The sequence below is a fragment of the Montipora capricornis genome, chromosome 6, assembly GCF_036669925.1.
Source record: "Montipora capricornis isolate CH-2021 chromosome 6, ASM3666992v2, whole genome shotgun sequence".
Taxonomy (NCBI): Eukaryota; Metazoa; Cnidaria; class Anthozoa; order Scleractinia; family Acroporidae; genus Montipora; species Montipora capricornis.
Genome location: NC_090888.1, coordinates 61,868,778 through 61,881,277, shown reverse-complemented (window position 1 = coordinate 61,881,277; position 12,500 = coordinate 61,868,778). Strand labels below are relative to the sequence as shown.

At 40.3% G+C, this 12,500-nt stretch overlaps 1 protein-coding gene across 2 annotated transcripts in view; it reads right to left on the bottom strand.

Annotated features, from left to right (window-relative positions):
• Nucleotides 1-12,500, bottom strand: part of LOC138052779 (unconventional myosin-IXb-like) — a 70,841-nt gene that overhangs the window by 32,840 nt on the left and 25,501 nt on the right. For both annotated transcript variants that reach the window (XM_068899356.1, XM_068899358.1), the window contains exons 16-22: nt 10,612-10,655; nt 9,812-9,834; nt 9,602-9,688; nt 8,422-8,452; nt 8,005-8,139; nt 7,188-7,268; nt 1,551-1,661 (exon numbers count right to left, since the gene is read on the bottom strand). In XM_068899356.1, the coding sequence (XP_068755457.1) occupies nt 1,551-1,661; nt 7,188-7,268; nt 8,005-8,139; nt 8,422-8,452; nt 9,602-9,688; nt 9,812-9,834; nt 10,612-10,655 (512 nt within the window). The remainder of the gene's footprint in view (nt 1-1,550; nt 1,662-7,187; nt 7,269-8,004; nt 8,140-8,421; nt 8,453-9,601; nt 9,689-9,811; nt 9,835-10,611; nt 10,656-12,500) is intronic.

Sequence of the window (12,500 nt, the reverse complement as noted above, 5' to 3'; positions counted from 1 at the left end):
AAAAGGAAGAAACGATCAAGAGAACAGTGACACACTAAAACAATACGCTTTGCTTCAAGTTATCAGATATTCGCCACACTAACGACTAAAGCTGCTCAATGAATTTCCAAATTTTAAAGTATTTTCAGACAAAATGACAATAATAAAATGAACTTCATTTTTAAGTCTCAAAGTCATCTGGCGCTGGAACACAATTGGCTACACTATACATGTAAACAAAAATCAAATCCATTTAACTCAAATCCGATCAAACATTGGTTTTCCGAGGAGAGTGGAAAGCCGTACCCGGAGAAAAACCTCTCGGGGCAACAAACAATCTCAACCACATATGACATCAAGTCTGGAAATCGAAGCCGGGTCACACTGATGGGAGGCGAGTACTCTCACCACTGCGCCAGCTTTGCTCCCCTAAATGGCTTATGCTGAATCTCTATCTGCTAAATTCTGCATCTGATGCCCAGGATAGCCCTTCAGTCGGTCCCAACGGGAATATCACGTTGTGTAAATCGGAAGCGTATCATGGCGTTCTAATGGATGGCTTTTAATGTTAACACGTTAACGGAGGCGATTTGCTTATTACGGACGGTGCCTACTATTGTTATTGCGCATACGATCTGCGCATCACGAGATACTCGGATTTCCTATCGGTGATGCTTACTAATACAAGGATATTTTTGCGCGCTTTAAAAATATCTGGAGAAAGTAGATCTTGGTAAGTACTCTTGGTATCCAAAAAGAAAATTGGGGGTAACTATGAATTTTTGAGAGATACATAAGCTTCAATTTGAGAAAGAACACCATACATGGCTTGTATTTTAAAGCTTTTTACAAAAATTATTCATCAATCATCTTTGAAAAATGCGTGGTTACCCCCAATTTTCTTTTTGGATTTCAAAAACACTTGTTAAGATCTACATTTCCTGCATAGTTATTTACGCCATGTAACGGTTACTGTCCTTTCTTTCGATTGTTTGTTTTTTGTTTTGTTTTTTCAAGGCTAGAACCATTTCTTATTTTTCACCCGACAAAATTGCGACACATCGATACTGAAAAACGCTGCGTGCTGTCTTTAGATGTAAAGGTAGAAAGAAGGATAATAAACAATTTATTTTGAGGGAGAATAGGAAGAGAGTCCGCCTGGGCAAATCTGAGGAGCAGGAACATTTTTTCCCAAATAGACATGTTCTAAACAGGAAGATCCGAGACGAGGAACTTCAATGAGAAAGGAATTCCGAGTCGTTTCCCTTTCGTAGTCAGCAAAAATATCCTTGTATTAGTAAGCATCACCGATAGGAAATCCGAGTATCTCGTGATGCGCAGATCGTATGCGCAATAACAATAGTAGGCACCGTCCTTAATAAGCAAATCGCCTCCGTTAACGTGTTAACATTAAAAGCCATCCATTAAAACGTCATGATGCGAATTTTTTTTTTCAAACAATCACCAAGCGTTTTTATGCAAAACTACAGCAGCAGGGAAATTACTTTCGGCACTTAACTGAAGGCACGATCGGATGCACTTTACTAGTAGACACTTAACTATATACTAACCTGAAACGGAAATCTCCACTGATATCCTAACGTTCTAATTCGCACCGTCTCTAGCATCCCTGTGTACCTCAACTGGCGAACTACCAAGTCACGATCGAATTTCAAAGGTGCCTGAAAGAAAATGTTAAAGAACTGAGATCGGTCCTTGTCCCGAGTTCGAGGGCCGCACTGAAAAGCCAGAGTTTCATCAGTTCAACCGCATGAGGGCCACCGAATTGAATCGTAAAACACTCGGCCCGATAAAAACAATCGGCCCGAGAAAATAAGGTAAGAAAGATATTTCTCGACCTTTAAATCAAGGAACAATTTTTTTTAAAGATAAGTGGGCAGTACAGTAGGATACGGTAAAATGGTAGGTAAAGTCTGCTTACGAGCCCAGTGGCCCATTATGCCGGAGCTTATCCCGGTTTCTGTAGCATGAAGCGACTAGGAGTATTCCTACTCCCCCCTGGATGGGATGCCAGTCCATCGCAGGGTTACCCCCGCATTAGATTCGCCGGTACCCATTTATACACCGGCCTGGGTGGAGAGAGGCATCGTGAGAGTAAAGTGCCTTGCCCAAGAACACAACACAATGTCCCCGGCCAGGGCCCGAACTAGGACCACTCGCTCCGAGCGCACTAACCATGAGGCCACCGCGCCTCCCGGTAGGATACGGTAACGAAGAGGTGTGTGATAAGTATATGTAAGCGACGAGGGCAATTTGCAAACTTTGAAAATACAAGTGAAATTAATCCTTAATTGCACTAGGGCAGTGGGAGTGGGAAGTGCGGAGAGAAAACCTCTCTTCCCACTCCCCACTCTGTCGTTTTGTCACTCGGCCCAGACCTATCCCAAGCTCTCCCAATATGGCGTCTGATACGTGTTTCGGGGCGACAACAACATATACCGCTTGCAAGCAGGCTATATTACGATTTCATGTTCATCAAATTAAGGGGAAAATTATCGAGGGAAGACCGTTCAATGCCGCGTGAAAAATGGCAATCAACTTAACATGCTTTCATTCGGTTAAAGTTCAATTCTATAAATCGATAATGTCAACAGATAAAGCGCTTTTCAATTGTGTCGAAAGTAATTAGCGAATTGCTTTGGTTTTGCATGACTTCACCCAATGATTGGTTCAAAGTTCTCGCGCCACTTTTTTAACCAATCAGAAGTCAAACCAAAACCAATCGTGGCTCGCGTGCACATTTTCCCGCGCTTTGTGTCGGCTACGTGTAATTACTTCGATTTCTGATTGGTTTACTGGATTGTCTCCGTTCTTTGTAATTGGACAAAGTAATTACGACACTCGATTGAAACTCGCTCTATAGAATTAAACTACTTTACATGTGGACAAAAAGCGGTTCTGGATAAGCAACTGTTAACCAATCAGGATCAAGTAATCACGTCCTCTTGATTAACAAAAGTGCCCTTGTGATTAAAAAAAAAGGCCTTCCGTCCCAGCCAATCAGTATTCAGTAATTTTGCCCAGTATGTGATAAAAAGTGTAAGGGCCGATTTACACGGTACGATTCTTGGCGCATGCGACAAGCTTACCACAAGCCTACGACATCACTGACGATAGTCAGCGTTTCTAAAACACGTTTTAAAATGCTACGACCTCTTTCTGTCGTACACGACAATCGAAAAGAGTTGTATGTTTGATTTACACGAAACAATTCGTGTTGAAGGCCCGTCGTCAGCCTGTCGCCAGCCTGTCGCATGCGACAAAAATCGTAACATGTAAGTCGGCCATCGCAGAAATGAAAGCTGAAGGAGAGAGAGGAAAAGGAAGGCCAAAAAAGAGATGGATGGCCGATAACATCAGAAAAGTTCTCAGAGGACATTAACGGTTTGAAAGCAACGGGTGAAGTTCAAGCCCTTTTGCACTTTAGTTACTTTGCTTGTCTTAGTTATTGCTCTTAGTTGCTACTACCAAAGATACTCCGAACTACGTCTTAACATTAAGCTGACAAGTGCAACTTTCGTGTCAGCTTAGGCCTACTCTGGGACCGTAAGTCGCCTTCAGTCGCCTTAAATCGCTCCAAGTCGCATTAAGTTGCTGTAAGACGCCTTAAGTTACCTTAATTCCATAAACACAACACACCTCAAAGTTAGCCCAAAATAGTTGAGAATGAGTTAACAAAATAGTGGCAGATCAAGGGAAGAATCTTAATGTAATTGTTTCTTGATTGATTTCAAAAAAAAGAATAATGGGTGGGGCAGGGGTTTGCCTCCCGATACCCATTTGAAGAGTGCTGATGAGCCTGGCGAACTCCTGCCGTAACACATAGGAGAGGCCAGAACACACAAGAGGACATGCAGCAGAGATAAGTGTTTGTCGGAATCATGCAAGTCCTGATTAAATATCTGTTACAAGCCTTTTTTTTTAAACGTTGCCTTGCAACATGTAGCTCTAATGGAGACAACACAAGCAAGATTCAAGTCTCCACACATTTTAATTTTTTGGCAAGATATTATGCCATTTGCTTGTTACAAAACAAGTATTAAACATGAAAGCCCATAAAAATAGTTCAAGTCTTAACCTATTAATTCCTCACCTTCGCGAGGAACAGTGATATGATACCTCAACATATTTTAGCAACTTTAAATTACGAATATAACGGATGACGTAACCAAACAAATTTAAGCTCAGTAAAAGTAAAAAGAATTGACATTATTTACTTTAGATGTACAATTAATGTAAGCTTAAGTCTAAAGAAAGAAAAGACTTAAAAAGTGTGTATTGTAAGTCTTACTCTAAGCATTTCATGCAATTTTGTTCGTTTCACTTTGTTAGTCGAGTTCCAGATGGCGCTGCTCTTCACAAGAATACGTGATTTAGTCAAGCAGAAGGGATCAACCCACCTTTATCTGTGATTCCGCCACAGAACATTCCAAATCGTGATCGCATATTTTGTAACCAAATGCACGATGTGTGTAATAAAGGTAACACTGCACATCTACTTAACTTCACAACTCCGAAGAAACCTGCTCTAATTTCCTCTTTGTACAGGGTTCATGCGTAACTTGATGGATTAACTGACAGCTAAAGCTCAAAGAAATTCTGTTGCCTTTATGTGACAGGAAGTAAACCAGACATCCGCATAAATTCACGTGTAGGGAAAGTGTCACATGTATTTGCTGGGTATACAATTTTCATATCTGATGCAGGAATAAAAATGGCAACCGTACCATGAAACCTCACAGTATTCTCCCTTTCAAACGTCCTTATGCTGATCGATCGCGTAGAAATGCCCCATCATGTAATTTTGCATGTACCGCTGAGTGGAAGAAAGGTGACCAATTCTGAGAACGTTATCGTCACGTGACTTAACCCAAGCTTACGCGAGTCTACACGTAGAAACATGGACACTAGCTACAGGATGGGAGAATCAAAATTGCGAACAAAAGACTTACTCGTACGATTGTTGATGATTATAGAGGAGGAGCCTGCAAAGTGTCAATGACGAAGGAAAGGAAGTTTCATTGAAAAAGAACTTGGCATAAGGTACTCGTTATGGTAAATTTGGAGTGTTACCATACTGAGGAAAAAGAAGAATATTGGTTGGGTTCCCGAAAGGAACCACCATTGTTTGATGTCATTGAAATGGCGTATTATTTACCAAACTTTCATGCAAAAATTAACAGCGCAAGCTGCAGGAATCTTGCGGACAATTTTATTAGATAATTAACAATTATTGGACGAGGTTGAGCAAAATATTGTGCATTGGTCAGTGGAGAGCAGATCAATTATTAATTGATCTGCAAGACACTGACAAATCACGATATTTTACAGTCAAACGTTCAATAACACTAGGCATCAACAAAGCTGAAGAATTTCACCGTTTTCAAAGCGTATCCCGACAAGTGAAGCTTTGGTAAAGCTCGAGCTCGCCATTCTTTTTTCTGGCTTCAGCGTAAAATCTCTTCAGTACATATGCATTCGCCAACTTGTCCTTTGCGTCGATGACACGAGTGACCTTTCTTTCTTTGAGATACTTTCGAAATACGTTGAAATTTTGTTCCTTCTCAGTATTCTCACTGTTCTTTCGATCAACTTAAGATGTCGAATCATTCTCTGACAACTTGGGGAACCGATCTGCCATTTTCTCAAAAGAGCGTCATTTCAATTGCGCATGCGCAGAATATTATTTGCAGCAAAACACTTATTTTAGCCAGCTATTTGCAGGTCACGTGGTGGGCTCTCGGCAAATGAAAAGGAAGGACAAAATACATCGAATGATAACATTAATTTTTTGGTCGCATTTGTAAAATAGTTTTGAGCTTAAATAGTTTGACTTCCTCGTTGTTTATTTTTGTTTGCATCATGAATTTTCTATAATAGTCTTACTTACATCATGTCTTTCTTTTGGTTTTGTAGCTACCAGAAAAAATCCTTGCAGTACACTGTAACTTACGTTATTTACTATGGTTGCTGTTATTCCAGACCAGCATTTTATACCTCTAGTGGCATTAAGACATAGACATTTTACATTGTCATGAATTACAGCAATTAAAACTGTGAAATAAATAGAGGATATTACACGGTGGCGAGAAGATATGAATTTTATGTTCGAGTGGCAAGGACAATATCTCACGAGTGAGCGAAGCGAACGAGTGAGATATTGTTCTTGCCACGAGAACATAAAATTCATATCTTCGAGCCAACGTGTAATGTTCTTTTTATTATATGGAGACTAAATATTGATAAATTCCGATTTTATTGTGTTTCAAGTTTTACAAATACGGCTGGGCTTTATAAAAAAGGCGGGAAAAGAAAGGCGGGAATCGTGACGTCATTGAACGATACGACACTCACAAAGGTGACATACGGAAAATACGCCACTCGGGTCCCGGATGTAGTGGCGTATGGAATCTACGAGTGGTTTAGTTCCCAGTAAAACACTCTCCTCCATATAATAATAATGTTTATGTTACAGGTGTTGTTGTTTTTTTTTCTTATTTTGTAAAAGAAGTACGGAGACTTTTGATCAGTTAATATTCTGTGACGTAAGTAGAATAAGCACTTTACGTTGAGCAAGGTTGCCTTAAGTCACCGTAAGTCACCTGATGTTTTGGGAAATTGTTTCTCAAGTCACTTTAGTTTGCCTTAAGTTTCGGCGACTTAAGGTCCCAGAGTAGGCCTCGGATTAAACGTCTTCACCAGAATGAACCCCAACCGTAAGCGAAGTTTCTGCACGTGACAAAACGAAAAATGTTTCGCCCCAGGTATAATGTTTCTTGTGCCAGCACCTTCCATGGCAAATAGCTTAAGCCTGTTGGCCAACATGTTAAAGCCTTGAACATCTCGTTTTCGCATGACATAGCGACAGCATTCTTTGGCTAGTGTTGGCCAATATATTGCTGGTACTTTTAGCGGCGCGCTCAACGCATTAAAACAGTGTTGGCCACAACGCTGCACATCCGTGTATTAATACAATCAACATCCAATTATCGGATCCATTGCGTGTCGATTTTTGTGTTGTTCACATGAAAATCGTCGTGTTCATTTAAAACTGATCAATATTGCAAACATTACAATCAACTTTTCTCTCAACAACGCGGTGCAAAGATCGAGTCTAAAACGAAAGAATTTAAAGAGCACAGCGTGATAATTTGGAATCGATCTTTAGTTCGAAACTATTTTTTTACCTTATCAGCGTTGGATCTGATGCAGCGAATAAAGAAAGGTTGTGCCTCTTCTATGATTTCCATGAGACGACTGAGCGAGGACTGAAAACAAGAACAAATCATTTCGTTTACTGATGTTCGAGTTAACCCTTGGGCACGTCTTTTTGCTAACTTAAAGTGTTACTGTTTACTTTGAGTATCAATTTTGGATTTCACGGTCTGCCATTACTCGCGTTCAAAACTGACCGATTGGACTTCAGAGCGTTGGATCTAGGCGAAAGCGACGTCATTTACACACTGGCTTAAAATTTCAGTGTATTTCAGTGTATAAATGCAGCTTATTATAAATACAAAGCACTCTCTCAAGATCTTAAAGTTACTAATGGCGGATCATCAAATAGGAAAATTCCAGTTAAAATAAACAGTTGTCTGTTTGAAAAACTTGGGTCACTTCGTGTTTAGTTCACATAGTTTTAAAATCCAAGGAAAAAGAAGAATTTTTTTGGTCAAATTAGGCTTAGCTTCATAATTCCCTAAAAATTGTCTAAAATTCTATCCGGGATTTCCCAAACAAAGGCTCTAAAATTCTTTTAAAAATGTCTAAAATTTTCAACATGTCAGGTGAAAGTTCAAATTGCTCTAAATTTCTTGAAATTGTCAATGTTTTTCTAAAATTCCCGAAAGTTTCTAAAATTCTTTTTGATGTCTAAAATTCCCAAACAAAATTCCGGAATTACGTAGCAAAGCCTAGGTCAAAGTAGCAGTTTATTTAAAGCACAAAATTTCACAAACTGGCTGGCTCTCACGTTTTTTCTCTTTTCAAATATGTTGCACAAACCTGAAATTGTGCGCTGACTGTTGGTGGATTCTTGGGAACTCCCTTTCCGCGTTGTTGGCTCCTGAACAGATAATCAAACGTTCGAACTGTCATGTCTCGCTTAGTTTCAAGACCTTGTCGAATCTTTGACAGCGGCTGCAAAAAACATGGATTCAAGAGTTTACTGGTGACAGACTCGTTGTAAAAGCCCGAAGCTTGCGATGAGACTGTCTAGGAGGCAGCAAAAAGTACGATTGACAGAACGTCGTTAATGAAACTGCGGGGAAGAATGCAACTACTTCGTAAATTACAAAGCAAGGCGAGCAAGATATTCAAGACAAATCCATTTGATAGCCAGTACAGGATTGTGCAAGATCCTTTGGATAATGGGGAGTCTGGGAGTTTTCTTGCGAAAACGATGAAACTAGACTTGCCTACCTTCGTTGCCGGCTTGCTGCTGTGCATTCTCCTGTACACAGAGAAATGAATAGAAATGCACCCAATTAGACGCACACCCAATTTTGACGTCCAACGCCACTTCACTTGAGTGCCTAGAAGCTATATTACTAGTTATTTTGGGAGCCAATCCAGGGCTCAAAATTTAGTCGCAATTTTGCGACAAGATGCAAAAAGTTGGTCGAAATTTCGCCAATTTTAGTCGCAAAATCGTCGCGCTGCATTGTGTTGTCAGCGGTTTAGCAAAAGAAAATATGAGCCCACAATACTTGTGTGCGGTAGAAACCACTGAAAATGGCGAATGATCGAAGGCATGGAGTTGTGCACGTAACATCGCAGATAAATTACGCTATCTTCAGATTGAAAGAAAATTCTTTATTTATTTTGGCAAAAGTAGCAGCAAAGTGGCAACTGCTAACCCTTTTGTTTCGAAAGAGCTAAGGTGAACACAAGTTGCAAATTTGCGACTTCTCCAGGTATTTTAGTCGTAAAGGGAAACTTCAGTCGCAATTTCAAGCCATGCAATCATAACAACTGCAGCCAATCAAATGAGGGGAAAAAATGGTTTGAGCAGGACACACTTTGACCTCTGATTGGCCGACAATGTGGCACAGTTGTTTCTTTAAGTCACCTCATCAACATACCGAGCAAAGCAAAATTAAAGCATAACAAATATACTTTCGACGTTTGAAAAACCGGCGCTGGAACGAAATGATCCTTTTCTTATAGCGACGTTTTAAGTGCCGCCAACACCAAGTTTCAACTTAGTAAATGTTTTCATTGCAGATTCTACTCTAAATGAACTCACTGACAACGACGAGCACATTCTTAGGGGCAGCGATAAGTTCATTAAACAGAGGTCAGACATGCAAAACATGTTAATTTTAGGAAAAAGAGAAATGGAATAACCCAGAACCTTAGCTTATTATCCAAAACACTTGAAATGCTTGCGCATCATGGACAATAGATTCAAAGATGACAAAAAAAAAAAAAAAGAAACGACAATAATATGTTGAAAATGTCCCCGGCGTTTTGAAAGCAAATTTACATTATTTCCAAATATTTCCAAAATTCTCGAATAAGGTTTCAATGGTGCAGTTTTGTTTGTTTGTTTTTCATTTTTCGAGCTAAAGTAGAAAGGCGAAAAGAGACGAAGCCAAACCTCACGGCACGAGATGCTTTCCTGAAAATTGAGGCAGCGTCACGGTTTGGAACATCATCTCCTTCTTCATCATCCACTGTGTTCAACCTGAAAGTTTAGAAGTGATTAAAATAAAATGAAATAAAATAAATGAATAAATGAAAGCCTTAGATGCAACAGACTATCTGAAAAACTGAAGCGAGTGGGAATCAACGTCTGTGTCATAATCACCTCGATCCTCTTGGAATTGTTACCTAAAAAATGAAAAAAAAGTTAGAAACGCAAAAAACGGAAGGTAAGAAAAGAACAAAGAGAAAATTGCCACGATAGACACACATTTTTTGATTGGCCCCCCAACCGTCATCTTTTGCACCAAAAATTAGAAACGTTAAAAGGAAATGGTAGATATGTTTGTTATGAGCGGAAGGATTTACCTTAGCAACAAAAACGAATTTGACTCTAGATTCTTTTGAATAACTACATGGTGTTTAACTAGGATTAGTGTTTCTGATGGTAAGTGGAATTACTGTAACAAAGAAACGCACATATTTTTGACGGCCAAAAGATAAGTACGGAATTGTATTTCAAAGGATTAAGACGTACTTAGCTACCGACCCTTCGAACTCTTCTCATAGTATGTCTCGCGTATCGTTATTTACGGCACACGGTTCAGACATCTGAGACGACAAAGACGTTTGTTAAGTGCGTCCGCATTCAGATTTCATTTAATTTCAAAATTTTACTTAGAGACATCAGTTTCTCGCGTCCTCCTTTTTCCCGAATTTTTTTCCAAAGCCTGTGTGGGGCGGCGTGCGCTAGTAATGACGCCAACGGATATGTTCTGCTCACAAGTAAATATTTACACGAGCCTTTTTTAGTCAAGCTACACTATCGACCCATGTGCACAACTTCATCCGTCACCGTTCTATCATGTAAGTACCCTATCTTTGTCAAATTCCATGGTCCAAGGAAGAATTGAACATTAGAGATAAATTGCCACAAAATTTGTATCAAATGATATCAATACTCACGCTTTTTCTCTTGCGGTTTAAGACACGATCGTCATTTCTCCCGTCTAGAAAATAAATATTTTTTTAAGGGTTATGTAGTAAACAACAAGTTGAAAAGTGTGGAGTCAAGCATTCCCTGGAAACACAAAAGAACTTTACTTGCAAATGACACAATTCCCGGAAGCCCAGGACAACGGTATAACGTTATCGCCAAACGATGAAGGCGGCAAATGTTGAGGGTGAGGACACTGCTATTACAACGGCTCTCGTGATTGGTTTAGAAAACAATAGGCAAACACAAAAAAAACTGTGACAACGGAGACAAAAGAGCCTAATCCTAAACACAATGGAGCAGTTTTAGAGGCAGTGTGGCCCAGTGGTTAAGGCGCTTGCCTTGAAATCCGGAGATCCTGGTACAAGACCAACTCACACCATCAGGAGTCCATGAGTAGGAGCTTGCCTCTCCCATACAAGCACTATGAGTCAATCTTTGCGCGTATCTTTCTATTTTTAAAACGCCAAGAGTTCTTCGGCTCTGCACGCACCGTCTAGAATGGCCAACCAGAATCAAGTTGTTGTGGAACGAAGACAAAAATAGCACAAACAATGCATGCAAATTTGATAATGAAAATTTGAGTCTCCTGCCGAAGAGTTACTTCTAAAAATAGAAAGATACGCGCAAAGGTTAGGAAAAGGTAAAGGCACACCTTATTTAACGACGGTACTTCTTTACCCTCTAGGGAGGGTAGTCTCCTAGGACCGCCGATGGTGCGCTCATTTTACCCCCCCTCTTTCCATCAGTGTTCCGTTTTAAGGGCATTTAAAGCTACTTATGCTACACTGAAAGGATCAAACTCGGTACCCCTTGCACCAAGGCCGCGCACTAAACGACTGTGCCATCCTTACTCCTGAAGGTTGAAACCAGGATAAAGTGCATAGGGATGCTCCTACTCATGGGTTCCTGTGACTGTGTTCCTTGTAGTTCCTGGTTCAACTTCCCAGCTGCACTTGTAAATAGCCAACTGGTTTGTCTCCGGCAAGTTGGGATTCTTGACACTTGTTGTTGTTGTTGTTGTTGTTCTGTTCCGTCGTTTCGTTAACTGTGTTTCATTGCAGGGGTTTAATTAAGGTTTGATGCAGTGGCCACATGGGTTTAACACTCGGGCAAAGTGTTGGAAAGGCCCGCAGGGCCTTCTTCCTGGGGGTGTCTGGAGGCATGCTCCCCCAGAAACTCTTGAAATTCTTCAGTTGCAGAGATGTGTTTTCCTGCATTCTGAAGCCCAAAGCCACGTTCTTCAAGCACAGAAAAATCACACCTTTTTTTGACAATTTAATGATTTGATACCAATATCCACAAAAAAGTCAATTCACTGACGTGACACAAAAAGGTGCACTCACAAACGAACGACCGACGACCGCCATCTTTTCTGGGCCGCCGTAGCAAAACACGCAACATTAGGACATTTCAGGCGGTCTTTTATGGAGAGAAATTCTCTTAGCAATGCGTTTTGGGGCGATTCGTTCTGTTTTGAAATTGAACACAACGTATGAAATTGTGACATTTTAATTTGACAACAGAAGACCTCAAGAAAAGGACAAAACTGTATTTTTAATCAATCTTTGTATTTAAAAAAATCCAGTCCTTTGAGATAGTGAAAGCAGCCGGGCAAAGTCATGTCCACGGCCGGTCAGTTCGCCTGGTACCCGGCGCTAAATGACCACCCAGTGACTGGCCCTGAAAAGCCACTATAGGGAGAGGTCAATTTAATGTATGCATGTCTGTATGTCTGTATGTATATATATGTATTTAGAAAACAGTCCTAAGGAAATACGCGCGCTGATTGGTTAAAAATCGTGTTTCTATAACTCGATGGAGACACAGAACTAGCACGAGCTGTTGACGTAGTGAT